Source organism: Salvelinus fontinalis, chromosome 17 (genome assembly GCF_029448725.1).
Source record: "Salvelinus fontinalis isolate EN_2023a chromosome 17, ASM2944872v1, whole genome shotgun sequence".
In the NCBI taxonomy this organism is placed as follows: Eukaryota; Metazoa; Chordata; class Actinopteri; order Salmoniformes; family Salmonidae; genus Salvelinus; species Salvelinus fontinalis.
Window position 1 is genome coordinate 44,298,381 of NC_074681.1, and position 21,896 is coordinate 44,320,276.

The 21,896-nt window shown below is 42.0% G+C and overlaps 1 protein-coding gene across 1 annotated transcript in view; it reads left to right on the forward strand.

Annotated features, from left to right (window-relative positions):
• kcnq3 (potassium voltage-gated channel, KQT-like subfamily, member 3) overlaps positions 1-21,896 on the forward strand; it is a 110,501-nt gene that overhangs the window by 60,341 nt on the left and 28,264 nt on the right. The window contains exons 3-8 of the mRNA XM_055867570.1: positions 7,021-7,111; positions 7,308-7,434; positions 9,043-9,215; positions 12,841-13,014; positions 15,844-15,954; positions 16,792-16,887. Of these exons, the coding sequence (XP_055723545.1) occupies positions 7,021-7,111; positions 7,308-7,434; positions 9,043-9,215; positions 12,841-13,014; positions 15,844-15,954; positions 16,792-16,887 (772 nt within the window). The remainder of the gene's footprint in view (positions 1-7,020; positions 7,112-7,307; positions 7,435-9,042; positions 9,216-12,840; positions 13,015-15,843; positions 15,955-16,791; positions 16,888-21,896) is intronic.

The following is a 21,896-nucleotide window of genomic DNA, read 5'->3' on the forward strand; positions in this document are numbered from 1 at the left end:
GCTGACGACACAACAGTGGTAGGCCTGCTCACCGACAACGATGAGACAGCCTATAGGGAGGAGGTCAGAGAACTGGCAGTGTGGTGCTGAGGGAGATGAGCTGATCGTGGACTACAGGAAAAGGCGGGCCAAACAGGCCCCCCTTAACATCGACAGGGCTGTTGTGGAGCAGGTCGAGAGTTTCAAGTTCGTTGGTGTCCACATCACCAAGGAACTATCATTGTCCAAACACACCAAGACAGTCGTAAAGAGGGCACAACAAAACCTTTTCTCCCTCAGGAGACTGAAAGGATTTGGCATGGGTCCCCAGATCCTCAAAAAGTTCTACAGCTGCACCATCGAGATCATCCTGACCGGTTGCATTACCGCCTGGTATGGAAACTGTTCGGCATCTGACCGTAAGGCACTACAGAGGGTAGTGCGTACTGGGGCCAAGCTTCCTGCCATCTAGGACATATATAATAGGCGGTGTCAGCTGAAAGCCCATAAAATCATCAGAGACTCCAGTCACCCAAGTCATAGACAGTTTTTGTCTGCTACCGCACGGCAACCAGTACCGGAGCGCCAAGTCTAGGACCAAAAGGCTCCTCAACAGCTTCTACCCCCAAGCCATAAGACTGAATTACCTCAACTAACCTGTACCTCCACACACTGACTCGGTACCGGTACCCCCTGCATAAAACCTCGTTATTGTTATTTTATTGTTACTTTTTATTGTTTTTTACTGTAGTTTATTTGGTAAATATTTTCTTAATTGTTCATGAACTGCACTGTTGGTTAACTTCTCTGCGCTACGGATCCCTTTAGCGGGATCATTTTCCTAAACTAAAATATTACTAAAAGTATTTATAATCATGCAATCACAAGTGAAATATACCAAAACACAGTTTAGCTTGTTGTTAATCCACCTATCGTGTCAGATTTTGAAAATATGCTTTGCAGCGAAAGCAATCCAAGCTTTTGTGAGTGTATCAATCAATGCTACAACAGCTAGCCCCAAATTAGCATGATCACGAAAGTCAGAAAAGCAATAAAATTAATCGCTTACCTTTGATAATCTTCGGATATTTACACTCACGAGACTCCCAGTTACACAACAAATGTTATTTTTGTTCGATAAATATTACTTTTATAACAAAAAAACGCCATTTGGGTTGCGCGTTATGTTCAGAAAACCAAAGCCTCGTTCCGTTCACCGAAAATTCCAAAAAGTATCCGTAATGTTCGTAGAAACATGTCAAATGGTTTTTATAATCAATCCTCAGGTTGTTTTTAACAAACATAATCGATAATATTTTGACCGTAACCTATTCAATAAGAGAGAAAAAGAAAATGGAGAGCTACCCCTCTCGCGCGCAGGAACTAATCAGAGGACACCTGACTAGTTTCGAAGAATCTCGCTAATTTTTCAAAATAAAAGCCTGAAACTATGTCACAGCCTGAGAAAGCCATTGGAAAAGCAATCTGGTTGATACCCCTTTAAATGGAAGAAAGACGGGCCAGGAAACACAGATAAAAAATAAATAATAATAATAAATAAATAAATAAATAAAAATGTAAACACTTCCGAGTTAGATTTTCTCAGGTTTTCGCCTGCAGAATCAGTTTTGTTATACTCACAGACAATATTTGGACAGTTTTGGAAACTTTGGAGTGTTTTCTATCCTAATCTGTAAATTATATGCATATTCTACAATCTGGACCTGAGAAATAGTCCGTTTACCTTGGGAACGTTTTTTTTTTTTTTTTTTTTTTTTATAAATCTGACCCCTAGCTTCAAGAGGTTATTAAGTGCTTGTCAGTAAGCATTTCACGGTAAGGTCTGCACTATTTGTTCTTGGCGCATGTGACAAAGTTTGATTTGATTTGTTCAGAGGAGACTTTGTGATTCAGGCCTTCATGATTGAATTCCTGCAAAGAAACCACTACTAAAGGACACCAATAAGAAGAAGAGATTTGCTTGGGCCAAGAAACACGAGCAATGGACTTCAACCACTGATTCTTTGTGAGATGCAGAATAGGTGAACGGGAATCTCTGCATGTGTGTTTCCCACCCTGAAGCATGGAGGAGGAGGTGTGATGGTGTGGGCGTTATTTGCTGGTGATTGATTTATTTAGAATTCAAGACACACTTAACCAGCATGGCTACCAGAGCGATACGCCATCCCATCTGGTTTGTGCTTAGTGAGACTATCATTTGTTTTTCAACGGGACAATGACCCAACACACCTCCAGGTAGTGTAAGGTCAATTTGACCAATAAGGAGAGTGACGGATTGCTGCATCATATGACCTGGCCCCCACAATCACCCAACCTAAACCCAATTGAGATGGTTTGGGATGAGTTGAAGGAAAATCAGCCAACAAGTGCTCAGCATATGCGAGAACTCAAGTCTGTTGGAAAAGCATTCCAGGTGAAGCTGGTTGAGAGAATGCCAAGAGTGTACAAAGGTGTCTTCAAGGGATGGCTACTTTGAATAATCAAAAATATATTTTGATTTGTTTAACACTTTTTTTGGTTACTACATGATTCCATATGTGTTATTTCTTAATATTGATGTCTTCAATATTATTCTACAATGTAGAAAACAGTAAAAATAATGAAAAACACTTGAATCATTAGGTGTGTCCAAACTTTTGACGGGTACTGTACATTATCAAGTCTTACTCTCCCAACAACTCCCATTTACATGTACCATTTTGTTGCATTGTTACCTTAAATTAAATGACTGAGAAAATATGCTTTGCAGTAAAGCAATAGCTGAAACAAGGATGATATCACAGCCATTTTACAGCTTGTTAACTGCACAGTGAATTAAATTAAAATGAGTATAGTCTGGTAAACTAAGGTCACGCATGACTCAGAGCCGTCTAGGAAATTCTAGTGCAGAAGGCGGAATATAATAAGAATAAGTGAAAAAAAAAATGTTTTACTTCTGTCTCATGCCAGGAAGGGAGCTGTCATGCTGGTTCTTGCTGGTACAGTACACTACATATAAATAAACAACCTAAAATAGTCTTGCATGAGCTATTGTTATATCGCTCATATCTATCCAGTCCTTTCAGACCTGCAAGGGCTGTTTTGGGACAATGTTCTGCACAATAGCGACCTGTCATTTAGGGCAGGTGGGCTTGCCTGTTTTGTATGTTATTTTGCAATTAATACGTGTCACATATCAGTTTGCAAACAATGTCAAATTAATATATATCATTGAATTAATAAAGCCGCATACAAACATGGTCTCTTTTTTTGGTTTCTTGTGTAAGGCAGCTCCAAAATGCAGGTGTTTAAGTCTAGCTCAGTGCTTTCTGTGGTGGTGGGGAAAGCCAGCAGAAAATATGGAGCGTTGCGCAGTGATTGGCTAAGTCTTCTGTCACTCAAGTGGACTTTACGTTAGGTCATTTAGGGTGTGACATCTATTGCCGTTGCCTGCTGCTTGGATTCCACCTGGCAATCTGTTCACCGTCTGCCCTGGCTTGTCAAATCAAATGAAATTGTATTGGTCACATACACGTGGTTAGCAGATGTTATTGCGAATGTAGCTTCTAGTTCCGACAGTGCAGCAATATCTAACAATTCCACAACAACTACCTAATACACACAAGTCTAAGTAAAGGAATGGAATACGAATATATACATATTAGTATATGGATGAGCAATGACAGAGCAGCATAGGCGAAATGGGATAAAATACAGTAGATGCAAATGAGATGAGTAATGCAAGATATGTAAACATTATTAAAGTGACTAGTGATCCATTTATTAAAGTGGCCAATGATTTCAAGTCTGTATGTTGGCAGCAGCCTCTGTGTTAATGATGGATGTTTAACAGGCTGATGGCCTTGAGATAGATGCTGTTTTTCAGTCTCTCGGTCCCAGCTTTGATGCACCTGTACTGACCTCGCCTTTTGGATGGTAGCGGGGTGAACAGGCAGTGGCTCGGGTGGTTGTTGTCCTTGATGATCTTTTTGGCCTTCCTGTCACATCGGGTGCTGTAGGTGTCTCGGGTAATTTGCCCCCGGTGATGCGTTGTGCAGACTGCACAGGATGCCCAACAGAATGCTCTCGATTGTGCATCTGTAAAAGTTTTAGGTGACAAGCCAAATGTCTTCAGCCTCCTGAGGTTGAAGAGGCGCTGTTGCGCGGGTGGACTATTTCAGTTTGTCCGTGATGTGTACGCCGAGGAACTTTAAAACTTTCATCCTTCTCCACTGCTGTCCCGTCGATGTGGATAGGGGAGTGCTCCCTCTGCTGTTTCCTGAAGTCCATGATCATCTCCTTTGTTTTGGCAACCTGACACCACACTCCGAGTGCCCTCAACTCCTCCCTGTAGGCTGTCTCGTCGTTGTTGGTAATCAAGCCTACTACTGTTGTCGTCTGCAAACTTGATGATGGAGTTAGAAGTGTATATGGCCACGCAGTCATGGGAGTACAGGTGGGGACTTAGCATGCACCCTTGTGGGGCCCCAGTGTTGAGGATCAGCGAAGTGGAGATTTTGTTTCCTACATTCATCACCTGGGGGAGGCCCGCCAGGAAGTCCAGGACCCAATTGCACAGGGTGGGGTTGAGACCCAGGGCCTCTAGCTTAATGATGAGCTTGGAGGTAACTATGGTGTTGAATGCTGAGCTATAGTCAATGAACAGTATTCTTACATAGGTATTCCTCTTGTCCAGATGGGATAGGGCGGTCTTGTGGGCCGGCTAAGGAGTATTGGTGTCTCTGAGAGGTCTTTGGCCTGGTTTGCTAACTACTTTTCTCGAAGAGTACAGTGTATAAAGTCAGAACATTGGCTGTCTTAGCCACTGCCTGTCACCAAGGGTGTACCCCAAGGCTCGATCCTAGGCCACGCGCTCGTCTCAATTTACATCAACAACATAGCTCAGGCAGTAGGAAGCTCTCTCATCCATTTATATGCAGATGATACAGGCTTATACTCAGCTGGCCCATCCCCAGCACTATCTCACAACTGATTTAACTAACCTTGGGTTTGGTAATTATTAATTTAGTTGAATCGAGGTGTGTTAGTACTGGGCTAGAACTCGATCAGTTGTAACAGGTGTGTTAGTACTGGTCTAGAACTAGTTGATCAGTTGTAACAGGTGTGTTAGTACTGGTCTAGAACTAGTTGATCAGTTGTAACAGGTGTGTTCGTACTGGGCTAGAACTAGTTGATCAGTTGTAACAGGTGGGTTAGTACTGGGCTAGAACTAGTTGATCAGTTGTAACAGGTGTGTTAGTACTGGTCTAGAACTAGTTGATCAGTTGTAACAGGTGTGTTAGTACTGGTCTAGAACTAGTTGATCAGTTGTAACAGGTGTGTTAGTACTGGTCTAGAACTAGTTGATCAGTTGTAACAGGTGTGTTAGTACTGGTCTAGAACTAGTTGATCAGTTGAAACAGGTGTGTTCGTACTGGGCTAGAACTAGTTGATCAGTTGAAACAGGTGTGTTCGTACTGGGCTTGTTAGTACTGGGCTAGAACTAGTTGATCAGTTGTAACAGGTGTGTTAGTACTGGTCTAGAACTAGTTGATCAGTTGTAACAGGTGTGTTAGTACTGGGCTAGAACTAGTTGATCAGTTGTAACAGGTGTGTTAGTACTGGTCTAGAACTAGTTGATCAGTTGTAACAGGTGTGTTAGTACTGGTCTAGAACTAGTTGATCAGTTGTAACAGGTGTGTTAGTACTGGTCTAGAACTAGTTGATCAGTTGTAACAGGTGTGTTAGTACTGGTCTAGAACTAGTTGATCAGTTGTAACAGGTGTGTTAGTACTGGGCTAGAACTAGTTGATCAGTTGTAACAGGTGTGTTAGTACTGGTCTAGAACTAGTTGATCAGTTGTAACAGGTGTGTTCGTACTGGGCTTGTTAGTACTGGGCTAGAACTAGTTGATCAGGTGTGTTTGTACTGGGCTTGTTAGTACTGGGCTAGAACTAGTTGATCAGGTGTGTTTGTACTGGGCTTGTTAGTGCTGGGCTAGAACTAGTTGAAACAGGTGTGTTTGTACTGGGCTTGTTAGTACTGGGCTAGAACCAGTTGATCAGTTGAAACAAGTGTTTTAGTGCTGGGCTTGACTGTGCACCGCCTGAATTGGTTCCCCTGGTAATTGATAGAGAAACACTGGGGGCTACCGTAGCAACACTTCCTGACTGTAGGTAGCTAGAACTGTACACATTGTTTGCGTCCCAAATGGCACCCTATTTGCCTGTGGAGCCCTGGCCAAAAGTAGTGCACTACATAGGCAATAGGGTGCCATTAGGGGCTCAGACACTTAACCGATTGATGGCTCTGTTTGGCACATGTCCTGTATTCTATAGACCGTATCCTGTTAGCAGACATCCGGGAGTGACAACTTCTAACCCCTCACTGAACCATCAGTGAGAGGTTAGATCCAAACTGAATTGTATTGTTTCACTTTACGATTTCAACAACAACAAAAAAAGAGAGAGAAGTGAAATGGACCAATCCGGTTTCATGTCAGCATACCTACAGGACCGACTAATTCATATCTACAAATGTTTGTAAGGGAACGTTGATGAGTATCTTCTGTGTGAACCTCAGTTGTGTATATCATTTTGAACATGTGCTCCAGTTCTCTAAAGACGACAGTCAGTTAATGAGATGCTAAGTCTGTTTACAATTGTTTCAAACATTTTAGATAAAATGGACATTTTGTTGTCAACTGTGGGGGTTTTGAGGTTCCAGGAACCTCTCCACTCTATGAATTTTGTTTGTTTAGGGGATATATAAAGCAGAGATTTCTATAAACCCACACATTAGAAAGGACTTAAGTCCCCCTAGTGGCATGGCTTTGTGATTACAAAATGGCAAAAAGGTTGGACGAAATACAGTCTCAAATTGAGTTCACTGTAGACAATTATTGTTAAACAAAAATACAATTCCATTCACTAATGAAGCATACTTTGTTATTACAGCATATGGGCTACCTTTTGTGTCAAATTGCTGGCTATACAATCTCCTGAATCTATTGCGAACTGTTCTAGTTTTCTGTCTTTGCAGATTTTTGATTGTGCTGGGATGTTTGATATTGGCCATACTAACAACTTTCAAAGAACACGAAAAGGCCTCCGGCCATTGGCTTGTTATATTGGTAAGTTTGCAGATTTATCTTGTAAATAAATGCACAAAAGTTCAATATTGAAATACATACATCATAAATACATCACATATTAATATTGGGTCCAATTGCAAAAATCTGTACTAATGAATTTAATGCATAATAATAGCAACATTTGATGTGAAATCTTTACTGAAGGTATTCTATTTGTCTTGTTTGACTTTCTCAGGAAACATCCACCATATTTGTCTTCGGAACAGAGTTTGGGTTGAGAATATGGTCGGCAGGCTGTTGCTCCAGATACAAAGGATGGAGGGGGCGCCTCAAATTCGCCCGCAAGCCATTATGTATTTTAGGTAAGATGGAGGAAGTACAGAATACTTTTGGTTTCACCAGTACACAGTCATGTTAAGAGCGCAAGAGTCTCTTCAGCCAAAGAAACAGATTTAGCATGTTTCATTTTTAGTCTTTGATTATTTGCAGTGCACGTAATTATAATGACTATTTACTACTATTATTTATTATTCATTATTAGTCAGGGCCATATCTGAAAATGTTAAGTACAAAATGCATATACACTCAATCGAATTTCAAATACTGTTCCAAAATCCCTTAAGGGCTTCATGGACTGTACAATTTTAGCCGTCTTATGCTACGATTTTGCCGTCACAGACAAAACATTTCCTCGTGGGTAAATTCTTAGGTCGTGAACAATTGTCGGATATCTTGGCTCGTTCAGTGTGACAGGGTTTGGGTCTGCCAATTAAGCACCACTACGTGCAGTTGCAGGCTCCGACAAAGTTCTGACAGTGTCAGAAATATTGAGCCATTATCATGTAGTGTGGCTGGTGTTACGAACCGATCCCTGTGACTGACCAGTAGGAACACGGCCGGCACTGAGTATGCACAGTCAGATGAATATTATAGTTTGATTTCAACGTTTACATGCCTTGCAAAAATAACAATTTCCCTAATAATCTCATTTACATGACACATCTGAAATCAGGCTACCTGATGGGATTTAGATACGTGCACAAAATCGCCAATCAATAAACGTTCTACCACAGCGAATAAGCCAAGTTCGGACGTATAAAGTTTGGATTTAAAAACAGTTTCTAAGATGCATGCTTTCAGTTTTGACAAACTCACTTTACTCATATACTGCATATACTGTACGATTAGAGGGAGGCACATACGCAGATCAAATACACTGCTGAAGTTGACAAGCAAATTGTACAATCTGGCCAGGTTTGATATCAAGATTTCTATTTGGTCATAATCGTACAAGACTAAACCCAACGTATAGTGCAGTAAGCCCTTTAGCTAATTACTAAAATATACTACTACACAGCCACGTCTTCAAATAGTAAATACATATATTCCCTGACAAGTAAGAACTAACTCAGAGCAACCTGTCGGCACTACATCCAGAGTTGTGTTCATTAGGCACCAAAGGGAAGAAAAATGGACTGCAACAGGGAATACCTGGCTGGGACTACCTGGACTTGTCCAATAACCAATGCTCAAATGCAAAGGTTTTACAACATTTTCTGCTGTTGCGTGCCCTATTGAACATGACCCATGGCTTTTCCAAACACAATCATCCACTCACACAGCATTCTTTATATCTATGTGATATTGTAGACTTATCAGCTAAATATACATCTACGGGCTGGTTTCCCTAATGAATACGACCCAGAACCTTTCAGAACACAATCATCCTCTCACACAGAATTCTTTATATCTGGTTGATATTGTAGACTTATCAGTTAACTATACAACTATGGGCTGGTTTCCCGGACACAGATTACGCGTTCTAGACTAAAAAGCATGTTCAATAGAGATTCTCCACTAGGCTTAATCTGTGTCTGGGAAACCGTCCCTGTGTTATACACATTGACAATTGGTTTATGAATTGAATCTAATTTTGGATGTTTTTTGTCTTTTCATTTTCTCTCTGGTAGATATTTTTGTGCTGATTGCCTCGGTGCCGGTGGTTGCTGTGCGTAACCAAGGCAACGTGCTTGCCACATCCCTGCGCAGTCTGCGCTTCTTGCAGATTCTGCGCATGCTCCGCATGGACCGCCGCGGAGGCACCTGGAAACTACTGGGCTCCGCCATCTACGCACACAGTAAGGTATGGTGTCCATAAACACTTACTCCATTACTCCCACAGTAAGGTATGGTGTCCATAAACACTTACTCCATCTACGCACACAGTAAGGTATGGTGTCCATAAACACTTACTCCATCTACGCACACAGTAAGGTATGGTGTCCATAAACACTTACTCCTTCTACTCCCACAGTAAGGTATGGTGTCCATAAACACTTACTCCATCTACGCACACAGTAAGGTATGGTGTCCATAAACACTTACTCCATCTACGCACACAGTAAGGTATGGTGTCCATAAACACTTACTCCATCTACGCACACAGTAAGGTATGGTGTCCATAAACACTTACTCCATCTACTCCCACAGTAAGGTATGGTGTCCATAAACACTTACTCCATCTACTCCCACAGTAAGGTATGGTGTCCATAAACACTTACTCCATCTACTCCCACTGTAAGGTATGGTGTCCATAAACACTTACTCCATCTACGCACACAGTAAGGTATGGTGTCCATAAACACTTACTCCATCTACTCCCACTGTAAGGTATGGTGTCCATAAACACTTACTCCATCTACGCACACAGTAAGGTATGGTGTCCATAAACACTTACTCCATCTACTCCCACTGTAAGGTATGGTGTCCATAAACACTTACTCCATCTACGCACACAGTAAGGTATGGTGTCCATAAACACTTACTCCATCTACGCACACAGTAAGGTATGGTGTCCATAAACACTTACTCCATCTACGCACACAGAGCAGGGTTTCCTTTAGGAAAATGTGGCGCCGGATATTTGACAGGCAGCGTTTAAATATACCAGACCCATATGCATTGGGTGTGTAACCTGGTTAGGGCATCCACCCACGGTGCTCAGAATGATGGAAATCACATTTAGAATATGGTAATTGATAATAACAGAACGTGCAAGTCCAGGATGCAAAAATGTGCGGTCCTTTTATGGAATGCTGACGTGCACTTTGAACATGTTAGAATAACTGTCCACGTGTACTTTTCCTCGGCCAACAAGACGAGTAACGAACAGCGAAATCACTAAACTATGTCAATCTACTACAGTAGAAAAGTTTAGGCTACCTATTCTATTGGTCAGCTTGTGGAGAAATAAATGGCCTATTCCAAACAGACTCTGGAACAGTTGTGGGACGATACCAAATGAATAGAACTGGTAGGCCGAGGCAACATCCTTTTGTAAAGCATTGAGTCTGATGCAACCGATCAGAACGTTGAGCTTAAAATGTTTCTAAACTATTATTTCGTCACATTATGAGCGCAGCATGTGCACCAGGCAGTAGGCTACGTATGTCCCATAATGCAATTAGTGGGGAAACACCATTGTCAAAAGTGCATTGCAAATGCGTGCGGTTTCATGTGACGGAGATGAAAATATCCTTTAGGAATTTAGAAAGAAAGAGAGGAGATCGAATAGGTTACTTAATAGGTTAATAGGTTACAAGCAAGGTAAGACATGCCTCATAATATGTATTAAAATGTTCAGGTTTCAAACAATTAAGTATATGTTTTCAAAATACTCCATCTACACACACAGTAAGGTACAGTGTCCTTATATACCCTTACTCCAGCTACTGATGTATAGAGTTTACACCTGGGTTCAAATAATGTTTGAAATCTTTCAAATACTTTATTGAGTGTCGGCCCTAGCTTGCTTTGACGGTCAGATGGGGTGGGGTTTCCACTTTTGGGACTTTTGTATTGGTTCCATTGCAACAGGCAAGCTCAATGAAGTGCAGATCAAGTATTTTTAATACTTTGAAATAGTATTTGAACTTATGTCAGATGGAGTTCTCATTACTTAAACGCAGAAAAAAGCTGAACAAAAGCCTGCACACCCAGTAGCTCTCCAGTACCGGAGTTGGAGATGTAATGTACAGAGTCCTCATAATTCCATCACACAAAGTGCCCTGATCCAACTCCATCTACAGTGCTTTCAGAAAGTATTCAGACCTCTTGACTTTTTCCACTATTTGTTAGGGTACAGCCTTATTTTAAATTGCCTCAATAGTTTTTCCCCTCATCAATCTACACACAATACCCCATAATGACAAAGGAAAATAGTTTATTTTTATTTTTATGTTTGCTAATTTATTACTAATAAAAAAAACGAAATATTACATTCACATTAGTATTCAGACCCTTTACTTAGGACTTTGTTGAAGCACCTTTGGCAGTGATCACAGCCTTTGTCTTCTTGGGTATGACGCTACAAGCTTGGAACACCTGTATTTGGGGAGTTTCTCACATTCTTCTCTGCAGATCCTCTCATGCTCTGTCAGGTTGGATGGGGAGCGTTGCTGCACAGCTATTTTCAGGTCTCTCCAGAGATGTTTGATCAGGTTTAAGTCCGGGCTCTGGCCTTGCCACTCAAGGACATTTAGAGACTTGTCCCGAAGCCACTCCTGCGTTGTCTTGGCTGTGTGCTTAGGGTTGTTGTCCTGTTGGAAGGTGAACCTTCGCCTCGGTCTGAGGTCCTGAGCACTCTGGATCAGGTTTTCATCAAGGATATCTCTGTACTTTGCTCCGTTCATCTTTCCCTCGACCCTGACTAGTCTCCCAGTCCCTGCTGCTGAAAAACATCCCCACAGCATGATGCTGCCACCACCATGCTTCACCGTAGGGATGGTGCCAGGTTTCCTCCAGGCGTGACGCTTGGCATTCAGGCCAAAGAGTTCAATCTTGGTTTCATCAGACCAGAGAATCGTGTTTCTTATAGTCTGAGAATCTTTAGGTGACTTTTGGCAAATGCTAAGCGGGCTGTCAAGTGCCTTTTACTGAGCAGAGGCTTCCGTCTGGCCACTCTACCATAAAGGCCTGATTGTTGGACTGCTGCAGAGATGGTTGTCCTTCTGAAAGGTTCTCCCATCTCCACAAAGTAACTCTAGAGCTCTGTCCAAATGACCATCGGTTTCTTGGTCACCTCCCTGACCAAGGCCCTTCTCCCCTGATTGCTCATTTAAGAATGATGTAGGCCACTGTGTTCTTAGGGACCTTCAATGCTGCAGAAATATTTTGGTACCCTTCCCCAGATATGTGCCTCGACACTTACCTGTCTCGGAGCTCTATGGACAGTTCCTTCGACCTCATGGCTTGGTTTTTGCTCTGACATGCACTGTGGGACCTTATATAGACAGGTGTGTGCCTTTCCAAATCATGTTCAATCAATTGAATTTACCACAGGTGGACTCCAATCAAGTTGTAGAATAACCTCAATGGAAACAGGATGCACCTGAGCAAAAATTTCTGAGTCTCATAGCAAAGAATACTTATCTAAATAAGTAGTCGGTTTTCGTTTTTTTATTTTTAATACATGTGCAAAAATGTTAACCTGTTTTTGCTTTGTCTTCATGGGGTATTGTGTGTAGATTGCTAAGGATTATTTTGGGGGGTTACTACATGATTCCATATGTGTTATTTCATAGTTTTGATGTCTTCACTATTATTCTACAATTTAGAAAATAGTACAAATAAAGAAAAACCCTTAAATGAGTAGGTTCGTCCAAACTTTTGACTGGTACTGTATTTCAATCTGCAAGGTTCAGAGTGTTTCACGTCCCTAAATACACATCAGAACCCTTACTGTATGTTTCTGTGTGACTGGCTTTTAGGAGCTGATCACCGCTTGGTACATTGGCTTCCTGTCCCTCATTCTGGCCTCCTTCCTGGTGTACCTGGTGGAGAAGGATGATGTCACCATGGAGGTGTCGGATACTGATAGCCCCACCATTAAGCCCGAACCCCAGGACTTTGACACGTATGCCGACGCTCTGTGGTGGGGCCTGGTATGTATTTGTAGAAAGACCCGTAGTTGGTACCTGCCCAGGTCTTTGTTTTAAACGAGACTGTGGTGGGGCCTGGTATGTATTTATAGAAAAACCTGTAGTTGGTACCTTCCCAGGTCTATGTTTTAAAAGAGAATCTCAGCCAACTGGTATATTCCCAGTTTGCACAAAAAGTTCTAAGAACCATATGTTTCCTAGAGAGCGTGGTTGCCCTATGTTTAGTGATGCGCGGGTTGACTCATAACCCGCAGTCCCTGCGGATAACTGCGGGCCGGGCGGGTTTAGGATCATGAAATATTGTGTGGATGAAGGGCAGGTGGGATAAAGAGAAAACAATACCTTAAAAAAAATCTATAAACGTTTCATTCTTGTGCAATTTATATCTACAGTATAGTCTACATTTACATTTTTCTTTCATTATTTTAGACTACCTGGCATTAGTGCGTAAGCCTAAGTTTTAGGGCCTAACCGTACACCCTTCCAAAAAGGCCTACACGCCAATCGCCAAATGCTTTTGGGAACGGCATTAAAAAGTGAACGTTATTCACAGAGGCGAAAAGGACAATGTCGGAATTTAATTAAATTAGAGAAAAGCTGTAAAATGGAGAGTTGAAAATAAAGGAACGAGAGGGTCAGAAAATACATTTTGGGGAAAGATTTGGTGAAATGGTAAAAGAGGACGATAGCAGTGCCGGCTATATTATGTGTGATGATTGTGAGGTGCTATACAAATTCCACAGTCACAAGACGGGGACTTCAAAAAGGCTTATGGCACATCAAGGGAGCTGTAGACTGCTGTTCAGATGGGTTAAATAGAATCTGGACACTGACTGTAGGTCTATAACAGCTCACATAGCCTTAATATTAACTCCTGCAGAATGAAGCATTTCTTACAGTAAAATGATACACCAAATGTACATTTTGACATGGGCACAGGAGTGGAGAAATATGATGTATTTCTTTCAGCATCTTGAGGGAATGTGGGGGGCAGGACCAAGTTTGGGAAACTGAGTGTACAAAACATTAGGAACACCTTCCTTATGTTGAGGCGCACCCCATTTTGACCTCAGAACAGCCTTACACATGGACGCTAGCCCATGTGGACTCCAATGCTTCCCACAGTTGTCAAGTTGGCTGGATGTCCTTTGGATGGTGGACCATTCTTGATACACAGAGGAAACTGTTGAGCGTGAAAAACCCAGCAGCGTTGCAGTTCTTGATTAAACTCAAACCGGTGCGCCTGTCACCTACTACCATACTCTGTTCAAAGGCAATTAAATACTTTGTCTTTCCCATTCACTCTCTGAATGGCACACATTACACAATCCATGTCTCAATTGTCTCAAGGCTTAAAATCCTTCTTTAACCTGTCTCGTCCCCTTCATCTACACTGATTCAAGTGGATTTACCAGGTGACATCAATCATAGTTTTCACCTGGATTTACCTGGCCAGTTTATATCATGGAATAGCAGGTGTTCCTAATGTTTTGTACACTCAGTGTATAATGACAGAAGAGAAGTTGCATGTATTTAATTGTAGAGAAGTTGACTAACAAATAGTTGGAAATTATAAGCAGAAACATATAAACCAGGCAACAAAAAAAATCCTGCAACCCTGTCAAAAAATTATTCCGCTGTCTCTGACTGTAGGCTACAGCGCATTTTCTATGTTAGCGAGTTAGGGTCTGGTGCAGGCCTCAGATTTTCGCTTTATCCCATACATATAGTCGGGCGGTTGCGGATTGGTTATTAGCAATTGTGGGCGGGTGCTTGTGAACGAACAGCTGACCCACGCATCACTACTACGGTTATTATTTTCATACAATGTTGCAGGATAGTTGCTTGGCTTTGGAACATTCTCAGCACATTTAAGGAACTTGAAGAAAAAAAACATGATTTTCTTGTTACATTTCATTACTTTAACAGAATGCTTCCTATAAGTTCCCACGGGGTTACATTTCATTTCATTGTAGGTAATATTCTAAGAACAATCTCAAAATGGTGTGATATTGGGAATGTTCTCAAATAGTTCAGAGGAACTTTAGGAAACAGCCTCCATTTTGGGAGAATTTCATTACTTCAGCATAACGTTTCCTCCAGGTTCCCTAATGGTTCTAGTTAATGTCATTTTTGGGGCGTTATTCTGGGAACATTCTCAAAAATGGTGCGGTGTTAGGAATGTTCTCAAATAGTTGAGAGAACTTTCGGGAAAAAACATTATTTTGGGAGAATTTCAGTACTTCAACATAACGCTTCCTGGAGGTTCCCACAAGGTTCTGTTTAAAAACATTTTTGATTATATTCTGGGAGTGTTCTAAAACATGTGATATTGGGAATGATCTCTGAACGGTTTCAGAACATTCCCAATGCCACACCATTTTGAGGAAACGTTACATTTCAGTCATAAAATACGAAGAAAGTTCATTAAAGATGCTGAGAAAGTTGCAAAGCCAAGCAACTATCCTTCAACATTCCCATAAAGTTGTCGGAAGGTTGTATGCAAAATCACCATAGGACAACCACTCTCAAAAGCTCTTAGAAGGTTATGTGCAAGGTGGGATGTAGCGACATAAGTTGAGCCAAACTCAATCAATCATGCCGTAGCAATGTTTATGTAATGTTTTTGTACACTATTGCCCCATTTATCTTTAATGTCTGAGAGCTGGAAGCATCTGCAGTACATATGGATAGCTATAATACCAGCTGGCAATGTCAGATCCTACCTGCATCTTTACAAATACGGCAACATTCACATTACCAACCATGTTGTACCTTTCTTCAGTTTCCATGGCGCCGTGTATGAAGATCACGTCTCTCCCCTGTACGTAGATCACATTGACCACCATTGGTTATGGGGACAAAACCCCAAAGACGTGGGCTGGGAGACTGTTAGCTGGCACTTTTGCTCTCATTGGAGTGTCCTTCTTCGCTTTGCCTGCAGTAAGTAAACAACTCTTGGATAGGGTTTAGTCCATGATTGCATTATTGTGAAATGTATGAATTATCACATACTTTACACATGCATTTGTTTTGCAATTGTACATGAAGATGCAAATTCTATACCACGCCAGTGTCAATTTGCTCAAATGTTAAATTCATTATTAGTTATGTACTGTATAGTAAGACCACTTATTTACACACTTGGCATTCGTCAAGGATTAGGTGACTGAATCATCAACATTAAGAAGTAATATTTTATTGATGAATAAGATCTGTTTCCTTAATGGATACATACAGTATTTGATATAAAGTGTATGTTCCTTAGGCGATGTGTAAACTTGGTAAACTCAGTGGCTTCGCAAAGGCGATCACTAGTTGATTAAAGGCCCAGTGCAGTCAAAAATATGATTTCCCGTGTATGATATATATTTTCACGCTGAAATTGGAATAATACTGTGAAATTGTGAAAATGATGATAATACCTTTTTGTGTAATAGCAGTTTGAAAAGACTGCATTACATTTTTGCCTGGTGTGGAGGAATGGAATTTTGGCTTGCTTGGTGACATCACCAGGCGGCTAATTAGTTAACAGACCAATAAGAAAATGAGTTATAAACCTCTCTGCCAATAACAGCTAGTTATTTCAGTTTCAATTCTTGCTTGAGAAATTGCTCTTTACTAAGAAGCAATTTTTGTTGAAGACATTCACAGTAAGGTACTTAATTGTTACCCAGAAATGATATGATATATTGAGATAAAAACGGTTGCATTGGACCTTTTGATGTCTTTTCCACAATGGGAACGATAATTGATGAATGCTGCCTGTCTCCCCCCTAGGGCATCTTGGGCTCAGGCTTGGCTTTGAAGGTCCAGGAGCAGCACAGACAGAAGCACTTTGAGAAGCGTAGGCATCCAGCCGCTGGGCTTATTCAGGTGAGACTACAGTAATAGTAAGGGTGGAATGCCTCTCACATACAAAAATCCCTTAATGGTAATGGCATACAATATCTGAATGAAACTCCATGAGAGAAAAAGGGACATTTTTTATTATCAAGGGGTATATTTTACTGGCACAACCTAAATCCCTATAACTTTGATTAAGTAAAGAGATTACCACCCCTAAAACCACTGGATGACAGTATAGGTCAAACTGGGGCACATTCTGAGTGTGCACTTGTGGTTGCCTCCCTAGGCACATACATTATTATCCTGCCTGTGTGGTTACAAATCCTGCCACCTACCGGCCCTACTCTGTATGTCTATGTCAATCTGTGCTTGGAGTTAAAAGCAATTATCCAAAATAAGCCAGCAGTGTTATTAAAAACCTTCATGCAACATTCAGTGAAAGTTCAAACAAATTGTTATTCAAAAATCTCCAAATGACCTTTAAATTTCGTTCTCAGAGTGCTAAGAAAACGTTTAATAATAACAATAATACAACTTTCACAACATTTAAAGAATGTTCTCAGAATGTTATTTAATCACCTATAATTTCCATTCTCAGACCTATACATTCGTTAATTAAATGTTCACAGAACCCACCTTCAACCTAAAAACAAATGTTCACAAAACTGTGGAATGTTTTTTTTTAAATACATTCTAAGAAAAAAAGATTTCAGTATTCCTGAAGGTTTTGTTCACAGAACCAATCTGAAACCAAAAACACCTGTTTCCACAAATTCTAAAGGCACCAAATGTGCTTGCTGGGAAGACTTGAGAAAACAGGATAGATCTGGCATATCGCATTGAAGGAAAATGACAGCGGATCAAGGACTGAACCCTGTGGGGCCTCTGACATTTATTCCCACTGCATAGGCATAGTGGTGGTATTATATAGACAAAAGTACTGACTAGTGATCTCCTTAAAGATGCAGTCAAAAATGTGATTTTAATTATATTTCCACACTACGAGGTCAAAAGAAAACTCTGAAATTGTGAAAATGATAACGCTCTTTTTGTGTAAGAGCTGTTTGTAATTTAAAAAAAAAAATCTTATCTGATTATCCTGACCAATGGCCAGTCATCTTTTATTTGAATACCCCGTCAAAAAGGAGGATGCATAAAAGGATACCCCGTCAAAAAGGAGGATGCATAAAAGGCGTCCACATGCTTCCCATCTAAAACAGTACAGAACAGTTTGTGCATATATCATGACAACATTTTGTGACTTTTTTGTTCGTTTTGGTCTTCTGCAAAGTTTTTTTCGGCTGTTCGTGCAAACCAAAAAAGTTCTTGAGGCAAGCCAAAGTTCAGGGCCAAAGTCTACGCCCCTTCGTCAGTCATTGGTCAACTATAGGGATTCTTCAATAAAATGACTAGTTTCCATGAAAAAAAATTGACTTGAGAAATATGCACCACATATCTTGGCTAAATGTAAAATTGCACGACTAACATCTCCTCGGGCAATTTGAATGACAGATTTCTTGAGTTATCTTAGATTAATTCAGACTACTTTGAAGTAGTGAATACTGGCTACAGCGTCTCAAGATGGACAAACACTACTATTGCTGCTTTTTCAAGTTTTTCAAGCCAAAGTCTTTTAAGGGAGTATGCAAGCACACTCGTTCGGTTGACCAGCCGAACTGAAACATGCTGAAGTCTTAAGCGGGGTAGGCTCGAGAGTCTAGACCAGTGGTCACCAACCGGTCGATCGTGATTTACTGGTCGATCTCCAAGGCATTCCTAGTCGATCATCAAACATTTCTGTAAAAAAAAACAATGGTAAAGCCTTGCGTCCCTATTTAAAAAAAATAATATAATAATAGTTTTGTGCTTTTGATAGTAGGTGCGCTTGATTCAGCAGCCCTAGCGCCGGGAAGGCAAAGTGTTCCCATTTTGAACCATTGAATGTGTCTAAAGGTAGAACTCCGCCTACCCGGCAGGCCCAGAGAGCAAATCAAGTGCATCCATAGGCCTACGGCTCGCCAATCAGATAGCTCAGATCACCTTGTCAGCACAGTTTCCTCGAGCCATAGACTGTTAAAAGAAGCCTCGAACACACAGCAAAGTTGATACTGTGAGATTTCGAAACTTTTAAAATCATAGATGGCCTCCTGAGAGGCGCAATGGTCTAAGGCATTGCATCGCAGTGCTTGAGGCGTCACTGCAGCCCGGGTTTGATCCCAGGCTGTGTCACCGGGAGACCCATGAGGCGGCACACAATTGGCCCAGCATCGTCCGCGTTAGGGGAGGGTTTGGCTGGCCGAGATTTTCTTGTCCCATCGCGTTCTAGCGACTCCTTTTGGCAGTTTCCTCTGACACATTGTTGCGGCTGGCTTCTGGGATAAGCGTGTGTATCACGTAGAAGTACAATAAAAAATACATGACTAGAGAGACTCAATGAATACAGCAAAGAGCTGCTGTTTTTCAAATCAAATCAAATGTTATTTGTCACGTGCCGAATACAACAAGAGTAGACGTTACAGTGAAATGCTTACTTACAAGCCCTTACCCAACAGTGCAGTTCAAGTAGAAGAAAGTATTGACCAAGTAGACTAAAATAAAAAGTTATAATAAAAGTAACACAATAAGAATAACAATAATGAGGCTGTATACAGGGGCCACCGGTACCGAGTCAGTGTGCAGGTGTACAAGCTAGTTGAGGTAATCTGTACATGTAGGTGGGGTCGAAGTGACTATGCATAGCTAACAAACAAACAGCGAGTGTACAAAAGGGAGGGGGGTGGTGTCAATGTAAATTGTCCGGTGGCGATTTTATGAATTGTTAAGCAGTCTTATGGTTTGGGGATAGAAGCTGTTGAGGATCCTTTTGGTCATAGACTTGGCGCTCCGGTACCTCTTGCTGTTTGGTAGCAGAGAAAACAGTCTATAACTTGGGTGAATGGAGTCTCTGACAATTTTATGGGCTTTCCTCTGATACTATTATATAGGTCCTGGATGGCAGGAAGCTTGGTTCGCACTACACTCTGTAGCGGCTTACGGTCAGATGCCCGCACAGTTGCCATACCAGGCGGTGATGCAACCGGTCAGGATGCTCTCGATGGTGCAGCTGTAGAACCTTTTGAGGATCTGGGGATCCATGCCAAATCTTTTCAGTCTCCTGAGCGGGAAAAGGTTTTGTTGTGCCCTCTTCACCACTGTCTTGGTATGTTTGGACCATGATAGTTTGTTTGGACCCCAAGGAACTTAAAACTCTCGACCCGCTCCACTACAGCCCCGTCAATGTTAATGCGGGCCTGTTCGGCCTGCCTGTTCCTGTAGTCCACGATCAGCTCCTTTGTCTTGCTCACATTGAGGGAGAGGTTGTTGTCCTGGCACCACACTGCCAGTTCTCTGACCACCTCCCTATAGGCCGTCGCATCGTTGTCGGTGATCAGGCCTACCTCTGTTGTGTCGTCAGAAAACGTAATGATGGTGTTGGAGTCGTGTTTGGCCACGCAGTCGTGTGTGAACAGAGAATACGGGATGGGGACTAAGCACACACCCTTGAGAGGCCCCAGTGTTAAGGATCAGCGTGGCAGACGTGTTTGTTGCCCACTCTTACCATCTGGGGGCGGCCCGTCAGGAAGTCCAGGTGTTTAGTCCCAGGGTCCTTAGCTTAGTGATGAGCTTCGTGGGCACTATGGTGTTGAACGCTGAGCTGTAGTCAATGAACAGCATTCTCACTTCGGTGTTCCTTTTGTCCAGGTGGGAAAGGGCAGTGTGGAGTGCGATTGAGATTGCGTCATCTGTGGATCTGTTGGGATGGTATGCGAATTGGAGTGGGTCTACGGTGTCCGGGAGGATGCTGTTGATGCGAGCCATGACCAGCCTTTCAAAGCACTTCAGGACTACCGACGTGAGTGCCACGGGGCGGTAATCATTTAGGCAGGTTACCTTCACTTCCTTGGGCACAAGGGACTATTGTGCTCTGCTTGAAACATTTACATTTACATTTAAGTCATTTAGCAGACGCTCTTATCCAGAGCGACTTACAAATTGGTGCATTCACCTTATGACATCCAGTGGAACAGCCACTTTACAATAGTGCATCTAAATCTTTTAAGGGGGGGGGGGGGGGGGGCAGAAGGATTGCTTTATCCTATCCTAGGTATTCCTTGAAGAGGTGGGGTTTCAGGTGTCTCCGGAAGGTGGTGATTGACTCCGCTGTCCTACGGTGTCCGGGAGGACATGTAGGTATTACAGACTCGGTCAGGGAGAGGTTGAAAATGTCAGTGAAGACACTTGACATTTGGTCCGCGCATGCTTTGAGTACACGTCCTGGTAATCAGTCTGGCCCAGCGGCTTTGTGAATATGGACCTGTTTAAAGGTTTTGTTCACATCGGCTACCAAGAGCGTTATCACACAGTCATCCAGAATAGCTGGTGCTCTAGTGCATGCTTAATTGTTGTATGCTCGCTTCGAGGCAAGCAAGGCATTTAGCTCATCTGGTAGGCTCGCGTCACTGGGCATCTCACGTCTGGTTTTCCCTTTGTAGTAATAGTTTAGAAATAGTTTTCAAGCCCTGCCACATCCGACGAGTGTCAGGGCCGGTGTAGTAGGATTCAATCTTAATCCTGTAATGACGCTTTGCCTGTTTGATGGTTCGTCTGAGGGCATAGCGGGATTTCTTATAAGCGTCCGGATTAGTCTCCCGCTCCTTGAAAGCGACAGCTCTAGCCTTTAGCTCGGTGTGGATGTTGCCTGTAATCCATGGCTTCTGGTTGGGATATGTACGTACTGTCACTGTGGGGACGACGTCATCGATGCACTTATTGATGAAGCCGATGACTGAGCGAGTGTATTCCTCAATGCCATTTGATGAGTCCCAGAACATATTCCAGTCTGTGCTAGCAAAACAGTCCTGTAGTGTAGCATCCGCGTCATCTGACCACTTCCGTATTGAGCAAGTCACTGGTTTAGTCTTTAGTTTTTGCTTATCAGGAGGATAGAATTCTTGTCAGATTTGCCAAATGGAGAGCTTTGTATGCGTCTCTGTGTG